The following is a 20724-nucleotide window of genomic DNA, read 5'->3' on the forward strand; positions in this document are numbered from 1 at the left end:
TCTGGGATCCTTTCAGCCCCAGGCTGCTGCCCACGGGAAATGGGAAGCTCTCCTGGGACAAAAAACGTCACCCGCCATTTCTGTAAACAAAGGCAGCTGTGGCCATCAAGCCTCTGGCCACTGCAGCACCCTCCCCTCACCAAAGGTGCACCTGAGTGGAATTCAGGATGGAGAAAAACAGGATATTGGCACTAGATACTGAAGATGCATGTCAAAGGACTGATTTCAATAAGCCCAGACTCTTGCATCTTCCCACACAGAGGAGAGCACTAAAATCATTAACCTGAGATGTCTGTTTTTTGTGATTAGCAGTAATCTTTTTATGTTTGACTACTTTCTTTTCCCCCCAGCAAAAACTCCTGTATGTCCTGGCTCCTCCCTCACCTCTTTGGAGCAGTCCCTCAGAGCTAGCTGAGAGGCTGCCTCGCAGGCTGTAATCCTCAGTAAGGTCTCCAGATGAAACATAATTCTCAACTTTTAGGTTGTGCATATTTTTCTTTAGTGGACAGGTGAGTGACGTGGAAATGTGCACAGGTCCAGGGGTGCATTGCAATCAGAAAAGCTAGTCTGTGGGTCAAACGATAACTGTATGTTGGAGGGCTGGGATGCCGCATATTCCAAACAGGTGTTGATCAGCCAGAGGCAGTGTGGTGAGGGGACGAGAGAGGACCTCAGCTTTGCAGCCAGAGACTCTACTGAGCTATGAGACCTTGGGAAGTGACACCTGCCTTCAGACTTACCTTTAGTGACATGGGAAAAAATAGCAAAACCCTGCAGGGTTGAAACTGAGTCTCCCTAAAACCGACGTCCTCTGCCGAATTCCTGATTAAGCTCTCCATTCAAAACTATTCCCTTTCTCGTCCTGACGAATATCAAAGAAAAGGGGGCTTTGAAACTGAGCGGGACCCTGTGGGGTCCTTCCGGGCACAAAAGCTTTTCCGTGTCCCCCTTCCCTCCCTTCCTTATTTCTTGTTTGTGGGAAAAAGACTTCAGCCTCCTAAATCTCCCCGAGTGCCAAAGTGCAGATTCAAACAGTTACTAATTAGGGAAGGGAGGGAAGGCAGAAACAAAGGAAAGGCAGTCAAGAAACACTGGTGCAGTGATAAAGCAGAGTCCCAGCTCCTCCTCGAGGGATTTACTTAACAATCTGATACAAATCTCTGAGTTCTTCTGCTGGACCTAGGGGTCCCACCCAGGGGGAGGATGGTGACTTCAGGTCTGCCCAAGCAGACCCCAGAGTGGAGGGAACCAGAAGGTTGATGCCTGAGATTCCTGGAGCACCATCGTGTCACCTCCCCACCAACCAATCAGAGGAAAGTTACAGACCCTGCACTCCCCCCAACCCCGCAACCAATTTTGCCTTTAAAAACTCCTCCCTGAAAACCATCAGGGAGTTTGCGTCTTTTGAGCACAAGCAGCCCATTCTCCTTGCTTAGCCCTTGCAATAAACCTTTCACTGCTCCAAACTGTTTGGTTTGTTTAGCCTCACTGTGCATTGGGCACACGAACTTGGGTTCGACAACAGGGTCGTGATACCAGCGTGGCACCTGGCATTTGCTCACAAACTGTTACTTTCCTTTTCTCCTTTCTTTCCTCCTACTATGCGCCAGGCACCATGCTAGGAGCCAAGGGTCTGGATCAGTAAGGTACAGCACCTGCCCTCAGGAAGCCCAGGCTAGCCGGGGAGACACATGCACAACTACTATCAGAATGGGACAGTGCTTTATTAGTGTGATGACGGTGAAAATAATAAAAATGACAATGGTGTTTCCCCAGCACTGACAATGTGCCAGGCCCTCTCCACGGAGCAGCTCACTTCACTCTCACAACCATCCTGAGAGGTGGATGCTGGTATAACCCCCATTCCACCCAGGAAGGAGCAGAGGCTCAGAGCCCAAAGGCAGACAGTGAGGGAGCCTGCAGAGCTAGGGTGATGGGAGGGCACAAAAGCAATGGCTGGATCTGAAGGGGTCAGAGAAAGTCTCAGGGAGGAGGTGACGATGCCCGGGGCTTTGAAGGATGCACCGGGAGCAGGCAGAGGGAGCAGCAAGCACAAAGGGGTGTAGGTGGGTGGCTGGGGACTTTGTGAGTTGAGAGACACTCACCCCTGATTAACACCGTCAGGACCCACTGTGCTCAGGGCTGCCAACTGGACAGGACTCTACTCTCAACAGAGAGATGGAGTTGGCAGGCTTGAGAAGAGATTATTTCACCCCTGCAGTTTACAGAAATGCAAGCAGCTAATACTAGGTCATTAGTAATAGTAATCACAGCCAATCAGGGCTGTTGCCGTCTCTTTATCAAAAAAAGAAAAGAAAAAAGAAAAGAAAAGAAAAAAGGAATACTGAGGGTATTAACTCAAATGGCAGACATTCTTCATTTAATCCTACTTTTAGAGCTTCTTCAGCTTCGGTTCAGATATCAGGGGCTCAGGGCAGTTCATCTCAGCTTTCCTGTCACTTCACTGGGGTCCTTGGGTGAGTGCTAGTCTCTACCTCCTCTCTCTGGACCTCAGTCTCCTGTATACAATGAAGGGGATGGGCTAGAACAGAGGGTTTTAATGTGTGGTTTCCAATCCAGTGGCCATCTCAGATCTACAGGGTCACGAACTCTGGGGATGGGGTCCAGCCTTCGATGCTTTAACAAGTCTTCCAGGGGATTCTGATGAGAGCCCTGGGTCACAAGAGCCCCAGGGTAAGGACTGTTCCTGCAGTAATACTTGCTCTGTGCTCTAAGGTATTAAGGGTTAGTAACTCTTTGGACTGAGTTATCTCTTGCCCAAGACAGGCAACCTTTCAGAGTAAGAAAAGAAACTCTTTTCTTTGATCATCTAAAGCCCAGAGTCCAGACGAGTTTTTCTAGAGAGGCTCAGGCACATGTGGCTGACTGTGAAAGCCAGAATTTTTTTGGGCGGGGAGGGGTAGGAAGTCTCAAACTTGGCATGTGATGAAAGCAGTGGTATCTGCAGCTAGAGAAATAAAGATGAGAGACAAGCTGCCTTCTCTTTTCAGCTCCAAAACAATGACTCACCTGTGCGTGCGTGTGTGTGTGTGTGTGTGTGTGTGTGTGTGTGTGTGTAGTAGGTGGGGCAGGGAGGTGGCCCTGAGAGGTACAGCTTCCCCTCTCTCATCCAGGAGCTTCCTGGTGTGTAAATTCTCTACTGACAGCCTCCTCTTGAAGACATTTCATTACAAAACCTCAGAAGAGCCGCAAATGGCCACGAGGGCGATTTCAACAGAGCTGGGTCAACAGACTTAAGCGAGGTTTGGCTTCCAAGATAGTAAGAATGGAAAGAATATCTTGTCTAAAAGATCCAATTTTCCCAGTTTGAACTTAAGGCTAAAAACCGTCAAAAAGTTGGAGAGAGTTTCACAGTACTGCCCTGGGCTTCTTCATGCAAGGAGGCACACCCAGACTGCCCTGGAGAAGTGTTAGCGGTTTGGGCCACGGTCTGTGGGTCCTCTCTGCGTTGGTGGGCAGAAATGAGTGCCTATGAGACCAACTGTCCAGCCATTTTCAGGAATTCGAGACCCTCACTTGGCAGTGTCTCAGTAACAATAATAAATATTACCACTTTCCTTTATATAGCATCGGCCACGTGCCAGGCGCTAAGTCCTTTACATTTATTAACGAGTTTAACCTACACAACAACCTCACGGAGGTCGGGATCATTATTATCCCCTAATCACAGGTGAGGAATCCTCCCTACAGAGGCAACGTCACAGAACTAATAAGTCTCCCGTCAATAGGGGGCGAGAGATGCAGGAGATCTGGGCTCTGAGTGAGCCTGTGTCTCTGCCACAGGGCTTGGCCATCCCCTCTACTGAGAAATGAGGGAGACCGAATCAGGTGGTTTCTAAGATCACTCCCAGCTCAGAGTCTGCGACTCCATGCGGTCCATCTGATGCCGGTTGGTGAGGGCGGCCAAGGCCGGCACGTCCTGAAGCTTTGGCCTGGCTTCCTCATGGAACGGGTTCCTCAGCGTCTAGCCCCGGCCCGGGGGAGGCAGGGCTCCCTGTCCCCCTCCCAGCAAGACGCCAACCCAGCCGCCAAGCCCTTGTCTCCTGGTCCTGGAGAATGGACTTCCAGCCCTTCTCAGGTATCCGTGTCCGCAGCGCCGAGTGAGCCAGGAATGAGACGGCAAGGGCCCAGGCGGCGCGACCTGCGCCGGGGAGGCGACGAGAGAAACATTCGAGGGGCCCATGGACTGCAAAACCACGCAGTCTCTTTAACCCCCAAACTTTCTCCCTTGATTAGCGACCCTAGCAGCCGCACATTGGCTGAGTCGCGGCCGCCAGGACCCGCCTTCTCTCTTTATCTATTGGTTGCTGTCGGTATCCATCACAAGCCGAGGCTTCTTAGTGGACCTCGGCTTTTGTCAATCAAAGCAGGCGGGCGGCTGGGCGGGGCCAGGTCAGGCAGAGACACTCCAGCCTCGTTCCTCTCCCTGCCTCCCTCAGGTGTGTAACTGGGGACCTGGAGGCGCGCCGCGGGGCCGGTGCCGGGCGCGGAACCCTGCGCTGGGGCTGGGCCGGGCCCCGGGGACTTACCGATGCGCTGTCCCACCGGAGAGCTGAACGGGTTCCCCAGGAGAAAGTCCATCGCCACGGCTGCCGCTGCCGCTGCCACTGCCACCAAGCCGGGGAATCAGCTGACAGCAACCGCGAGCGCCGGACCCGTCACGTGACGCGCCGGACGGTCCTCGAGGAGGCGCGGCTGGGGCGGGGCAGAGGGAGTCTGGAGCCGGCCGCAGGCCCCGCCCCTGACATGGAGGGTCGGCGCCTCGAGGCGGAGGACGATGACCTCACTGCGGTTTACTCCGCGTCGGTGGACGTCACGCACGACGTCGGGCGGCTGCGGGCCTGCGGCGCTTGGGTCTAAGCCACATCCTTCACGTCTTTTTAAGGATTAGGGGCGTTGTCTTTGATCTCTACACACCGAGAAAACCCAGTCTCAGACCAGGGAAATGACTTGGGTAAGGTTACCCGGCAAGCTGAGACTCCAGCTCTCGCTCTTAGTTTTAGCTTCTAGGACCTCACTATGACTACACACCCACTGCTGGGTTTGACAGCCTCTCTGGCCTGTTGTCTCCCTGCCCAGAGAAGACTCTTCCTATTTGAGATCGAGGTCTCCCGGCTGCAAAATGTATTCTCTTTGTAGCCCAGATTTCGTTACCTCAAAATAGGAGGGAAGGGCCAAGGGTTTTGCGACACCTTGACACTGAGAGCCAACTCAGTGAATTGCAGCTAGGGGCGGGCTAGAGCCCAGGGTGGCAGAAAGCACACAGATGTCACGAGTGGGTCCTGGGACCCATCTCAGCCATTCATTTACTGTGTGATTCAAACAGCGGGCTTCCATTTTCTCTGGATTCTGGAATTAGGTCAAGGACCTTTCTTTTTTTAGGTCACTGGCTCCTTTGAGAAAGTGTAGAAAGCAGCGGAGCCTTTCTGAAGAAAAAAGGCAGAGATACAATTTGACCTCAGGGAGTTTCTGGGGTCCCTCAGGTGCAGCAGTGGACCCCAAGCTAAGAATTAAGAATCTCAAAGGCTCTTCGCAGCTTTGTAATTCTAATATCTTCAACCTTCTCGTGTGCTGTGTTTCAGCTATGTCTACTCATTAGATACCAATATTAGATCTATTGGTTATTTTTTTTTGCTTCTAATGACATGCACTCCAAAAGATACAATAACCATTGCTTTGGTAGTTTGGGTTACTGCAGGATGCTTCAGTATTTTTTGGGCATATCTGTGAATTTTAAATTTGAAAGGCTAGTAAATTGCAGAAATTTAGGACAATAGAAAACCTGAATTAGAACTTAATCACTTCCGTTAATCTGAGCAGTCATAGGGGCTGACATCTTTACCGTACAACATAAAAGCTTTATGGACGTCATGTACTTCTGTGCTTTGAAGTGTTTTAATAATGCTCATGAGACCTGTTAATACATGCCCATACCCCCAGTAGTCTAGATGCTCTTTGAGGGCTGGGATGCTATGTCCATTTCTCTCACTGTTGTGCAACACAGTGACTAACGCATGAAAATCTAAATCAATCTACCTTTCTGTAATGGTATTTGGACTATAAGGGGAGATGTACACTTAAGATGATCTTCATGTCAGGTACCTTCCATGTTTTTCTTCATTTAAACATATTGCTTGGTTGTATGGAATATATTTAGCATGATTTTCCATTGGATTCTTCCATTAACAACCTTTAACATCCCCATGTTGGGCGGTGATTTAACCAGAAGTTCTTGCCTTCTTGCACCACTCTGGTTTAAAGTGATTATGGGCAGGGCTTCCCTGGTGGCGCAGTGGTTGAGAGTCCGCCTGACGATGCAGGGGACACGGGAGTCCGGGAAGATCCCACACGCCGCGGAGCGGCTAGGCCCGTGAGCCATGGCTGCTGAGCCTGCGCGTCCGGAGCCTGTGCTCCGCAACGGGAGAGGCCACAACAGTGAGAGGCCCACATACCACAAAAAAGCAGAGATTAAAGTGATTATGGGCAGATCTTGGCTTTCTGCCAAGAATAAAACAGCCATTAAGTTTTATGCTTCATGGTGAGAAACCATATACCCCCAAACAGGGAGTGAAATCATAGCTCTATGTAAACAGAAAGCTATTTAGCTATTATATTAGAAATGGAAGTGTGTGGATTTTGTCAATACAATAGATAGGAATGTAAATTGCAAACATTAAATGTAGTACAGAACTAATTAAAACTATGTGTTCAAAGTGTTTCCTAACAGGAACAAACTCATTTAGTAAAAAGTCTGTTTTAATTTAATTTTTCCTTTTAAGTGTTTTAGCAATATCAATATCAAAATGCCAGATGCAAGAGAGAGGAGATATGGGGATATATATATATGTATAGCTGATTCCCTTTGTTATAAAGCAGAAACTAACGCACCATTATAAAGCAATTATACTCCAATAAAGATGTTAAAAATAAAAAGAAAAAAAATCTAATGCCTTCCTAAGGATAAAAATGTTTAAGTCCTTTAAAATTGACATATTGCATAAATGTAACATAATTATATCCTTTAAGTACTTTTAGACAAAAAAATCAAGATACTTTGCCTCCAAAGCTTAAAGACAACAGGATGACAAGAAAAGTGAGGTCTGTATAGTAAAATCCAGCTAGGACAAAAGGACATTTGAACAATGAAAAGGTCTGACAGTTTTCCTACAATCACATTTGCTCAGGACTGCATATAATGGGGAAGGATTCTGATGAATTACATACACAATTTAACTTTGAAAGTGGCCTGAGGTTGAAGAGAGCCTCAGCTTTGGGGTCAACTGTACCAGTGTGTTTATTCTGGCTTTGCCATTTATGTAGCTGTATAAACTCAGGAAAAGTACTTTTCTGCATCTGTCTCCTCATTTGTAAAGGGGGATAATATTCATAAAGCCTTGGGGAGGATTAAGTGTGATAAAATATGCCAGTCACTCTAGTCGTTCAGTAATATAGCTGTCTCTTTTTTGCTGCCTCTCCGTAAGAAGTGAGCCTTTCAACCAATCATAGTATTTTGCTATTTATGACTATTAACAACCTTGTGTTTGAATTGAAATTTTTACTTTGAAAGGTCTGATCTCATATATTGAATGTTCACAATACTACTAAACTTCATGTCAGGCTGGCTGGCTTCAAGGCTTGTAGACAGGGAAGTGACTAACACTATTTTACAGATTAGACTGCAGATGCCCATAAAGATTAAGTGACCTATCCAATCCAACATCACTCAGTAAGGACAGTACTGAAACACATGGTTTAGCACAAGATTTGGATGTGATTCTTATGCAAGACTCATAGGTATTTCTTGAGTTAGGCCAACAATGTAATGTACAGACAATTTCATTTGCCAATGAATAGAGCTACGCTTATCAGAGCCACTAGCTTTGCAGTTTGCAAGAGAGAAGATGAGAGTCCGCAACGTAAAAGTTACTAGAAACAGAGCAAGATGTTTGTTAGGAAGATGGCTATGATCAGAAACTTGACCTCTATTCCAAACGGATTTTTTTTTAAAGAAAATTATGGTAGGATATAGTGTGAAAGACAGGTTTAAAATTTCATAGCAACTTTCGTTAGCAACAGGGAAAAGATAGCTGACACTGGACTACAAATATTAAAAATGTGATTTTTAATAATATAAGTACAAAATTTTATTTCTTTATACAACTGTAATGGGATTTGGATCAAACAGCTAGAATTTATTTAAAAAACAAAATAAAACAATGATATAAAAATTGCAAGAAGGTCTGAATCCAAAGTTTTTCCTCTAATAGTACCAAATACCACAAGGAACAGATTATTATACAAATGTGTACAAATTTTAAATACAAATACAATAGGTTTGGATTTTAAAGGAAAACAAACAAACAAAAAGCAGGTCCTCGTCAGGACTTCATTAATGTGTACAAATGACAATGGTAGGACTGACTTCTTTCCGTACTAATCCACGTCTCCGAGGCCCTTCCTTGATACCCTGTGTCAAACAGAAAACTGACATGGGTACAGAGGAGGTGTGGGATAGGTGCTAACACACAAAATTAAACCAGGATTTCTGCTCTTCGTGATTTTGGTTCCCAAGAATTCCTGTTTCCTTCTGTTTCCCAGTTAAATTTCAAAACTGCTCTGAGGTGAGAAAGGCATTAAGCAGCCAGAATACCTTTAAGAAACACAGCCCTGTGACCACACTGGTGGGAAAAAAGGAAAGAATTAAATAGGATGCAGCAGAATTAAATAGGCTGGCGGCACTGTCCTCAAAGATCTACTTTGATGCTGCAGTGCTCTGTCCAGGCCAAGGGAAGAAAGCAGTCACCTCAGAGCTTGGTTTTGACGTGGACTCTCAAACCGAATTCAAAAACAATGCTGAAGTGCTCAACTGTTTTCTTTGGAACTGGGAAGCAAAAGCCTGGTTCTTTGGAAATAAGGGCAGCTGGGAATGGTAACATTCCTTTTTATTTACTTTCTTGACATTATTCATTTTTAAAGAACTAGAATCCCAACATAATGATTCCTTTTTGGGGCGCGATACCTTAAAGTGTAGATGATTTGGAGTTTGCAGAGGAGACCAGAGGAAGGAAGGGAGGCAGAAATGACAAATCTGTATCTTCCACATGCTGTTGCTGGTGGAGGCTCTTGTTTTTAAATTATATATACAGAAATTTACAGGATAAATTAAAATCTAGGAGAGTTTTAAGAGTTAAATACACATAATTAAACACACATTCACACACGCACATAAATAACCCTACACGAGAACAGAGTACTTTTTTCGCAATTCGCTTATGTGTGGAATGCAGAACGCTGTGTATCTGCCCAGCAGGGGAGCCAATGAGATGAACCCAGGAATCAGCCTGGGCAAAGCTCACCTTCCACACCCGCCAAGCAGCTAAGCAGCAGAACTGTGAGCTAAGCTGACGCGGCCAATGGAAGATACCAGCTCTTAGTTCTGCAGACCAAATGCTCTGGGTCAGCTCACAATACAGGCCATTCAACTGGTGGCACTGACAGCTTTACCCTCTCCAGGGCTCACAAATCTCCTTGGCTCCGGCTGAGGCTGCCAATGGTACCAATGACTACAATAAGTTTTGCGACATGGACACTGGTAGAGCAGGAATTGGAATGAACCCCCTACTAAGTTAACTTAAGCCATCGCAATAACTTTCAGATGGGAACGATGTTATCACTTCCCACCTAGGTCACTTCAAGTTGAAAAGCTTTGTACTTTCAGTTAACTGACATCTTCCCATAATCTTTCCCATTACATTTCAGACTGTAAGACAGGTAAGGCAAATGGTCAGTGATGGGTCTGGAGGTACAACTGAGTTTGGAAAAAAATCACATTTTAGCTGACCTTAAAGCGATGCACTTGGCATCCAGAACAAGCCCCCAGCCCCCAAGTTACACTGATTTTTAAGGCAGATTTATCCACCACAGTAGAAGAATCCCAAGCCCATATTCACGCCAAGGTTTCCTCTTGGCTAAACCTTTGCCATTTCATAAAATTATTAAAAGCAAAGTAGTTACAGTCCTATGTATATATTATACATTATATATATAGATATATATATATATGCATATATATAAAAATTTAAAACCTACACCCAGATGCCAGTGAAGGGATCTGGAACAGTCACATATACACAAGCCAGCAACAGGCAGGATAAGGTTTCTGTCCCAGGAGTCTTTGCTGTCACAGTCCAGGCATGATGTAAGCAATGTTGTCTAGTGTGTTTGACTGCAAAACAAAGGAAAAAGGTTCAGCTGAAGAGTATTTTACCTTAGTTCCCTGAGACATATTTCTTTATTCAAGGGAGAGAGATGAGAAAGAAAATCTAGAGTTAGAGAAAACAGGGAGAGAGAAGATGTCACGCCGTTGTCTGTTATGCTGGGAGCTTTTCTGCTGGCTTCTCCCGTTAACCCTAGTAAAATAGAGGCAGGAGACTCCTGTACTTTCTTTGTCTCTGGAAGAGCAAATAGGCAACACAGGAGGTGCAGTACCTTAAGGGCTACAATGCTTCCCTCCAAAGGAGAGAAATCTTAGGAAACGGCGTGTTTGCTGTTTCACTGAAGGCCTGGCAGGCATTCAACACTCAGTGTCATGTTCACGGGGCGACAGCCTATGGCAACGCTGTATCCAGGAAGCCTTATGGGCTTGTGCTTCACAGGGCTCATGAAGGCAGGGCCTCTCTGGCTCCCAAGGGGTCTGGCCCCCAAATCCCAGGAAACAAGGAAACTCACCAAGACCTGTTTGGGACAGCCATTCAACTCAGGTAGTTGTGTGGTCAGACACGCCAAGGGGCCAAGCGCACAGATGATGGAATCCAGAAGCACTGACAAACTGCCGGACACAGCAACCATGCCCTGAAAAGGAGAGCGTGACAGGAGAGGACTGAAGCTTGACTCACACTCCTGAGGCTCCCTCCAGGCTCTGGGTGAGTTCCTTGCATGGTTCTTTAAGTCCTGGGTGGTTCTATGAAACTTGTGGCAGAAATGGAAGGTCTCTGCTTTGATAAGAATACATTCCCAGGTTTCCTTTCTATATTGCTAATCCACTGTACCCTCTGTGAGACCTTAGGTTAGTCACTTAGGAACAGTAGGAAAAACCCCCAAAAAACCTATATCGAAAAATCGTAACAAATGCCTCATCTATTCTGGAGACCTGCTGGGAAGATGTGTGGAGATCATGTGTGCAAAAGTGTTTTTCTTATGAACTCCACAAATATAGCTCACATGTGACAGCCATGAGAATTCTACACATTAACATTACACACACACACACACACACACACACTTCACATATGTGGCTTTTTTGATAGTGGATGATACCGCTTTTCTGTTCTTTTTAAAATTTAACTTATAAAATGCATATTGTTTATATCTCTGTGATTCAAAGACATAGCAAATAAGATTGCTTGCTACAAATAATGCTGCCCAGCTCTTGTATAATCTGCTTCAACCAGAAGTACTGTGAGGATATGTCACCTAGGAAGGCAGCACAGAAGCGTCCTTCAGAGAATGAGCTCTGGGCTTGAGATGCGGGGTTGAGAACCTGGCTATATCCCACTCACCGAGAGGGGCAAGCGGCTTTCTATACTGTGCCTGAAAGACACAGTACTGACAGCATCTGTAGCACGGTGTGGATTAAGTGAGACAACAGACATCAAGTACCTGGGGTGGTGCCTGGCACCTGGGAAGTGCTCAGAAAGTATCAATAATGATTACTACTATTACCAACATCTTCATCTCCAAAACTGCCTTTCTGGCTGCCTGCTAGGGCTTTCATTTTGGATATTTCTCAATCTCAACATACGGTAAAGAGAAATAACCTACCCTTCCTCCTAGCATCCCTTCCTCTGCTAAAATCACCACCATTCACACATCTGCCCAGTCTCAAGGCCTTGCCACTGTTGACTTTTCTTTCCCTTCATTCTCCTTGTCCAATGTCTCCCCCCACTTCCAAGGCAGGCAGCAAAGGGTTAAAAGCATGGACCCTGAGGTCATACCACCAAACTCAAGGCTCTGTTTCAGCACTTATGGGCTAAACTCTAGAGAAAGTTCCTTAACCTAAGTCTGTTTTTCCTTCTCTAAAATAAGGGAACACAAATTTTGTTTCACAAAGTTGCAGTGTGAATTAAAGGAAAGGATCCATGTACAGCACTCTGAACCAAAGCTGCCTGAGTGAGCATTCAACGGAAGACAGCAATTAGGAATATTATTCCATACTTTTGCCCTACAGTTAATGATAGCTAATATTTTACGTTCGACTCTCCCAATAAGCAACCTGAGAGTAGGAACCAAGTCATACTCATTTTTATATCCTTCCAATAAATACTGGGGTTCTGCACAGAGTAAGCTCTCAATAAATATTTGTTAAATTCAAATCTTTGTCATGTCTAGTCTAGATTATTGTTATAACTTTTCCCTAATTCTGGTCACTTTTCACTCCCAATCTAAAATAGAAGATATTCTCAGTGAAAACCAAATGAGAGCTCTGATCATTCCTCCCTACTCAAAAAATTCCAGTAGTTCCTGAGCAGTCATTTCCCTCTGTAGTTTGGACTATGCCCTTAATATTCAGCCTTCCTCTACCCTATGCATTGGATCTTCTAGTTTTTCATCATTTTAGCAATAAACCCCTCTGGAAATAAAATGTTAAGTGGAACCCCAATATATAAAACAGCTAAAAGATCTGGTTGAAGTGGGAATGGGGGGTCTAGAGCCCCACTGGGTCTCTTTTGGCCCATCTCTGCAGAAAACTCCAGGGCCGAGAAGCAGATGTTCTCTTGGTTTACGATGTCTCTCTCCAACAGCTCCGTGATACCAAGTCCTGCTTATCCTTCCAGGTCCCACTGGAACTCCACATCCCCTTCACAGAGCCTCTCCTGACCCCCTAACTCTCTGCTCTCGAGCGCTACTGTAACTGCTTCAGGTGGCACAAAGCCGCAGAATGAGAGCAGGCTGAGAAGTGGGGCAAGCTGTGCTCGGTCACAGCGAGTTGTGTAAACTTGTAATAACGGTCAGTTAATTTCATTAGGTTTCAGGTATTCAGTCTTTAAATGAGCAAACTGTATAAATTAGTGTTCCTTAAAGTGTAGTACGTTTACTAATTTCAGGTGGCGTAGAGGTGAACATTAATTATTTGATATAAATCCATTTTGAGATATATTAGAAAAAAGATTAGAGTATCTCACTGTGATATCGAGGACATCATTGTGAAAGCATGGATAAATTTATTTAAATAAAAATATAAATAAATCAGGAGCTTGGGATGAACATACACACACTACTATATATGACAGATAACCAACAAGGACCTACTGTATAGCACAGGGAACTCTACTTAATATTCTGGGATAACCTATATGAGAAAAGAATCTAAAAAAGAATGAATATACATTTATGTGTAACTGAATCACTTTGCTGTGCACCTGAAACTAACACAACATTGTAAATCAACTATACCCCAATAAAATTAAAATTAAAAAAATACAAAGTAAATAACAGTATAAAGTGGTATGTGGAAATGGCAAAATTGTGAAGATATACACAAATGATTAAAGTCTGGGAAAAAGTGGAGTATGGGGGAATGGGGAATTACTGCTGATGTATATGGGGTCTCTTTCGGGGGTAATGAAAATGATCTGGAATAGACAGTAGTAATGGAGCCACAAATCTGGGAATATACTAAAAGCCACTAAATTCTACATTTTAAAAGGGTAAACTTTATGGTATGTGAATTATATCGTAATAAGACTGTTCCTTATGTTAAAAAAAGGGGACTAGAGATTCTGCAACATTCTTTCCCTTTTCTGGTCAATATGTATATGTAACTCTCCCACAGCAACCGCTCACAGAAGCTGGCTTGTTTTATTTGCTAATTATTTATCTATTCTATCTTTCCAATTAGATTGTAAGTTTCCTGAGGATACGAAATCATCATAATTTCTATTCCCCCCAGTTTTTGGAATAATGCCTAAGTACTCAACAACTATTTGTTAATCTCAATGGAAACATCAGGGAAAATCTGGAATATGGAAGGTGAAAAACACAACTCATTTAAAATTTTAACTTTTTAGGAAATGTAAGAATGTCTAAATATGAAAAATAAATAAGGATCCCAGAATATTTTATTCTGGAAATATCTATATCCATTCAAATATCTGGGCCTACAAGAAAGCAGCTGTTTTGACACCTACTAAATTTTGAGAAACTAGCCAAAGAACTTAGACAAAGCTTCATCTCTTGCGGCCTTTGGCATTTTATTTGTTGAATAATAATTCAACTTCCACATAAAAGCAAGTGAGTAGTTTTATATCCCTACACTGATTTCTCAGCTTAAAGATGGCTTTAGTAATTCAGACTGATTTCTTTGCTGAAATGTCCTATTAGGACCCAGTGGAAAACTGAAATACTACACTACTTACTGAGTTAGCCAGGGAGAAATATGATTAGAAGTTGAATATGGTAATAGAAATGGAACATGACAGCTTTGCAGGTTAAGTGATTTTGAAATTGAAGCTTAAAAGGACACAGATCTCCTTAGGGTACATAGGACTGTATGATTCAAGTGCAGAGAAATGAAGAGCTTGAGAACCTCAATCTCCCAGTTGCTACCTACTTTCAAAGCAGTAGAGGAACACTTAATCCCCTGTACAATCTAATCTGTCTATTGAAAACCATGCTGGAAATGCATAGAAAAATCCAAACTCTCTTAGAAATAATAACGATCAAAGCTTCCATGGGATTTGTACTCATTTTTCCCATTGCATTTTTAAAAAATAAAAATGAGTTACAGGATTATATGTCAATTGTATCTCTGTAAAACTGGGGAAAAAAAAGTTACAGGGTAGTCTAATTTCCTTTTGTGCCATTGTTTCAATAGGACGGTATTAGTGTAAACTTTGAGAGCCAGTAGGTAGATTCCATATCTCTAGATGTTTCTATTACCATCTCTCTTCTCTATCACTGTATCCTGAGCACCTGGCATAACCCAGCATACAGTAGTTGCTCAATGAATGTATGTGGAATGAGTAAGTGGATTCAAATTATATAAGCAACTGGAGTCATGCTGCTGGCAGTGCCCTCACCTCGGTTTCCTGCAGGCGGTGTCCAATGAGGCTCAGGGACTCTCCCAACAGCTGGAGATGAGCAGCCACGTCGATGGGCTCTGTCTCAGGGGCTTTGGCTGGCGAGGCAGGTAACAGCATGGTGGTGGGTGGGGATTTCTTTTGGGGTGACAGTACTCCTGCAGAGGAAGCTGAGAACAGAGACAAAATAGAGAAAGCTTGCCAATATTCTTCCAGATTTTCCCTTTTTATGAGCTCTACCAGGCATTAACAAAATTATGGACTGTGGGCCAAATCTGGCTCATGACTTGTTTTTATATTGGCCTGTGAGCTAAGAATGATTTTAGATTTTTAAATGGTTGTTGTAGAAAAAACAAAGAGGAATATGTGACAGAGAAAGCATATGGCCCTCGGACTTAAAATATTTACTCTCAGGGACTTCCCTGGTGGCACAGCAGTTAAGACTCCAAGCTCATGCAGGGGTCCCAGGTTCGATCCCTGGTCAGGGAACTAGATCCCACATGCATGCCACAACTAAGAGTTTGCATGCCGCAACTAATGAGCCCAAGAGCTGCAACTAAGACCCAGTGCAACCGAGTAAATTAAAAAAAAAATTAAATAATAATAAAAAAATAAAATATTTACTCTCTGGCCCTTTACAGGAAAGCTTGCTGACTTCTGACTTAACATTTTCTAGGGCTTCCCTGGTGGCACAGTGGTTGAGAGTCCGCCTGCCGATGCAGGGGACATGGGTTCGTGCCCCGGTCCGGGAAGATCCCACATGCCGCGGAGCGGCTGGGCCCGTGAGCCATGGCCGCTGAGCCTGCGCGCCCGGAGCCTGTGCTCCGCAGTGGGAGAGGCCACAACAGTGAGAGGCCCACGTACCGCAAAAAAACCCACAATATTTTCTAAATTTTTTTGGCAACCCTTAATATTTAGTAATAATATCTGGATATCAAGATCTGCTTCTAATATAGGCTCTTCTCCCCATTTCTTAGTGAGGAAGCAAAATTCACAGTGCTCTAGGGAAAAGAATGAAAAGAGGAGAGGGATGTGGTCAATACCTTTCACTTTCATGGAACCTTCTGAGCTGGATGCTTTTCTTTTCACAGTTGTAGCTTCTGCTTTGTTCTGTTTGTGTTGCAGATACTGAGCTTTTTGTTTCCAAATCTGCAATCAGATCAGGGCAAACAAATTTAAAAGGGCAAAAAAGTAAAAGGGAAAGCAGTCATGGAAGAGGAGAATGAAGAAAAGAAAGGGAACAGTGGAGGGGAGCAGACAGAGGGTTAATGTTAACTTTTAAGCTGGAGGGTCAGTGAACAGGCTTCAGATAGCGGTGACAGTAGTATCTTAGTAGAGGACCACGAATACCCCCCAGTGCTAATGGTCACATTGCAGCATTGATTCTATGATCACTCTAAGGTTGAAATGTAAAATCACAGAGGAAACATCTGGCTCATCCTAATGTCCATGTGGTTTAAATATTTCTTCTAACCTGCCGGTTGGAAACACCAATACTAGGATAACAATGACATGGAAAACAGAAACTAAAGATAATTGACCTGGGTGAAAAACATATGTTGTTTTCACCCAGATGAGCTGTACCTTAAAAAAGCAAGATGGTAATTCTAATGCCTAGACTACCCTCATATCATCTAATTGGAAAGTAACTGTGATTCAAATATGACTATTTATCATTGTCTTATTAGCTTTTTGACAGGAAGGTTTATTATTTGGTAATGGTTGATGAGGATGATGACCTGGAACCTACTTACCTAGTAAACATTGTCCCATGTTTTTATTATTTGCTGTGACTATCAGGTGGGCCACTTTCCTCAGTTCTCAGACCACAGCTGACCAGTAGGTGTTTGTGGTCAAGGTCTCTGACTTTAGATTCTCTTTTAACACGACTCATTGCCCAAGTTACATCATCTTTTGGCTCAAATGTCAGGTTGGTGGGAAAAAATTAGATGAGGTTAGAAGACAGCCTCCCTGCAGCTAAATCCTCATGTAGAGTGAACTGGCGCCAACTACTTTATTGTCCTCTGCTAAACCATTTGCCACTGTTTGGGATGGTGTGTCGGAGGATCACACATTTTGGAAGGCATAAAGCAATGAAAAATGTGTCCGTTGTAAACTGTACTTACCAGTTTGTCCTTCTCTGGCAATTGCTTCCACACCTCAGCCAGTTTTTTGCTTAGTTCCCCAAAATCTAGCATAAAAGAGTAAAAAAAAATAAAAAACAGAAACAACCCAAAACAGTAAAGGTTTAACCATAAACAAAACAGACGACTGATAGGAGCAAAAACTAGGAAAAGGGTCTTGAAGATCAGATTTAAATAGCACAAGAGTCTTTCAGAAAACCAAACCAAACCCCATCACTTTCCTTGATTCTTTTCTGGAAGGAAGGGCCTGTTTTGGTGGCCGTGAGACAGGCTCAAATTCTCACATGTCTACTCTCTAAGGACTTATTCCTTAAGCATCTTTCTGGTGTCTTTTAATTTGATTCCACGGAACAGGGCTTATCTACTTAAGTTAGAGAAAATATGTTATGGAGAATTTGACTGATTAAGAGATGTTAGAGTTTTACCGAATTTCTGAGAGCTCAGAGACAAAGAAGAATTTCCCTAGAGCAGCTCGGAAGCGATCTGCCAGACGTGTAATGCTGTGCTTCCACATGTAGAGCGAGGTCGTGCTGTATAAAGCACATCTGTGTCTTGCACGGTGCTTCAGTGTGCCTCACAACAAGCCTGGTGAGCAGGCTGGGAAGCTAGTTCACACATTGGGCAAATGAGATGTGCAGAGGGTGCGTGACTTGTCTAAGGCCTGAGGTGTAGTGCGCTTCTCACCTCACTAACTTCCATATAGAGACAAATATGAACAATGTAATACGTCATCTCACTCCGACTCTATACTGAGGGCAGTTTAAGGAAAAGGTCAACTGTAGAACCTTGGAAAGAAACGACTGCGTATTTATGTAGTGTGCTTTATGGACGGGGTGAACTAAGACAAAATCTACAGTGACTTGCACAACTGAGGGAAGAAATGAGGTTTGTGTTCTTTTCATACTATGGGAATAAGTTTGCCTGCTGACTGGATTAACTGCACTGCTTCAGGGACACAGATGGAAAGTAAAAGCACTAAAGATGAGAAATGTTCTTACCTATGCCTGGATGGTCAGCCACAATGGTTACACGATACTCCTTACAGAACACCTGGTAGGCCGACATGTTCTTCTTTTTTGGCTAGTACCACATAAAAATAGAACAGGGTAAGACTTAATTAGAACACAGGTTGAGCAACCTTGCATCTATGGGAACAAAACAAAAAAGATACCTGCACTTTTTCATCAAGAGTGCTAAATTACTAACCAGCTTTCCTAAACACGATAATTAATTTTTAATCCATGTTACTTATGACTCAGAGATGAGTATCAGTTTTACTTTAGAAGGTAAAAACCACATGCTAAATTAATTTTAGATTTTTCAGGTTGTTGCAGCTACTTGATAATTATTTGTAACGCTCTTCATCCTTTCTACAAATGTTACATATTTCGGTTAGAATTAAGTGCTAAGAAAATCTTTACCTCTCCTTGGGTGTCTAGTTTTCATCTTCTTTGAAAATAAGAACCACATAATTTCCCTTTGCTTTGGGGCCAGAAAATCAAGAGCTAAATTTTGTTCATATTGTTCCTCTGGTTTTGATTTCTAACCTTAAAATTTTCCTGATCCTGCTTTGACTGTCACTTGTAGTTTATCGTTATTTTATTATTCACATTCTTGTGGTCCAAGGTGAGAAGTAAATAACTGAAGACAATTCTTTGGTACTTAACGTAAGATGAACCTCTTTCACTTCAACAAACTGCTTTGTACTACCTGAAATATGTTTATTCTTCACTTATGACAATTCCAAAAGCAATGCATGATTTTTGAGAAACAAAAACAAAATGAGCTTTTAAAACCAGTTCAATGAGGGATATATAAAACAGAAGATACTATACATTACTATGCATCCCATTTTACAATTATCCATAGACTCAGGAGAAAAGAGTTTTCCCACCTGAAAAGGTGCATTAGATAGCACCTGTTCAAATCTCTCATTTTGAGGATGAGAAAGGAAACTTAGAAAAATAGTGACTTCCCTGGGTCCTGCAGCTATGCCAGTTATAACACGAGAATGGCTACAGCCTAGCCTGACCTCCAGGGCTATGCATTATGGGCCAAAGAAAAAAAATATGTTGTAACAGAAAAAATTACTTTTCAAAAGAAAAGATTATCCGTTTGTAACCATTATCTAATAAACTGAGATGTCTTCAGTCTGGCTTTCCTTACAACCTCATCTGTAAGTATCAAAACATGATGATCAGTCCTCCATCGCCTCCCAAGATAGTCCTTTCTGATCCTGCACTTATAATGACATGAACGGTTGGTTGGTGCTTTAAAAGCTACCGGAAACTTCTGTTCGCCTCAAGAATCTGATTTTACAACCAAAACAAACCAACAAACACAGTCCTGTCTTGTGACTTCAGAGTTGCACCTTGTTTTTAAATGAAGCCTGATCACACACTTTATTCACCTTAGTTCTTTTTTTAAAAAATTTTATTTATTTATTTTTGGCTGCATTGGGTCTTCGTTGCTGCGCACGGGCTTTCTCTAGTTGTGGTGAGTGAGGGCTACTCTTCATTGCGGTGCACAGGCTTCTCACTGTGGTGGCTTCTCTTGCTGCAGAGCACGGGCTCAAGGCGTGCAGGCTTCAGTAGTTGTGGCACGTGGGCTCAGTAGTTGTGGCTCGCGGGCTCTAGCGCGCAGGCTCAGTAGTTGTGGCGCACGGGCTTAGCTGCTCCACGGCATGTGGGATCTTCTTGGAACAGGGCTTGAACCCGTGTCCCCTGAACTGGCAGGTGGATTCTTAACCACTGCATCACCAGGGAAGCCCTCACCTTAGTTCTTAATGTTGTTTTCATAAAACAACTATCCTCAAAGGCCAAAGACTAGCCAAAACTTATGACAGTAAAAAAGCTGTGTGATGTCTCAGACTTCAATTCCAAAAGGAATTCTGAAACCATTTTTGAAGAATGGAAACAACCCTGAAACGTCTTCCAAAGTAAACTGCTTTGAATGAGATAGCACTTCTCTGGCTATGAAAATTATGCCATGTTTGTTATAGATTTAGCTTCAAAAATTTTAGACTAATCTTTTAAAAACAGCTTATTCATAGGCCTGACATTTGGCCATGAAATAAAACCTGCAAGGAGTTTTAACAATGTTTTCTCAAACATGATATAAGACTATGAAAAGTCAATGCTCTCTATTCCACAAGGCTATCTACAGCTATAACATAAAATTGAACCTACACAAAATTAATCACAACTCTTACCCAATATGTTAGATCCAAATCCACACAGTGAAGAAAGGGGTTCCTCTCATAACTCTTATAAAGGACTTTATTCAATTATGTAGAAAATATACCGGCATTTATTGAGTATCTGTACTGGGTACAGTGAGTAGTTAAGAGGATGAGCTTTTGGAGCCCAGATCTTATTCTAAGGCAGTCAAGCAGCATAAAATAGTGGAAAACATGAGATGTAAAGTTTGAAGGCCCACCATTTTTTCTCGCCATTTTAGCTTCACCTTATACTAATTATCTG

General features: G+C 43.3%; 2 protein-coding genes across 5 annotated transcripts in view; both read right to left on the minus strand.

Moving 5' to 3' along the window:
* Positions 1-4862, minus strand: part of TOM1 (target of myb1 membrane trafficking protein) — a 46226-nt gene extending 41364 nt beyond the window's left edge. Inside the window, exon 1 of one of the 2 annotated variants that reach the window (XM_079938160.1) lies at positions 4551-4862. In XM_079938160.1, the coding sequence (XP_079794286.1) occupies positions 4551-4602 (52 nt within the window). In that variant the 5' untranslated portion in view covers positions 4603-4862. The remainder of the gene's footprint in view (positions 1-4550) is intronic. The other variant, XM_079938161.1, reaches the window with a different exon arrangement.
* A 3328-nt stretch (positions 4863-8190) lies between these two features.
* Positions 8191-20724, minus strand: part of HMGXB4 (HMG-box containing 4) — a 31575-nt gene continuing 19041 nt past the window's right edge. For 2 of the 3 annotated variants that reach the window (XM_079938417.1, XM_079938419.1), the window contains 6 exons: positions 18241-18322; positions 17225-17289; positions 16142-16247; positions 15099-15268; positions 10750-10872; positions 8191-10246 (listed from right to left, as the gene is read on the minus strand). In XM_079938417.1, the coding sequence (XP_079794543.1) occupies positions 10202-10246; positions 10750-10872; positions 15099-15268; positions 16142-16247; positions 17225-17289; positions 18241-18322 (591 nt within the window). In that variant the 3' untranslated portion in view covers positions 8191-10201. The remainder of the gene's footprint in view (positions 10247-10749; positions 10873-15098; positions 15269-16141; positions 16248-17224; positions 17290-18240; positions 18323-20724) is intronic. The other variant, XM_079938418.1, reaches the window with a different exon arrangement.

This window comes from Stenella coeruleoalba (assembly GCF_951394435.1).
Source record: "Stenella coeruleoalba genome assembly, chromosome: 11".
Taxonomy (NCBI): Eukaryota; Metazoa; Chordata; class Mammalia; order Artiodactyla; family Delphinidae; genus Stenella; species Stenella coeruleoalba.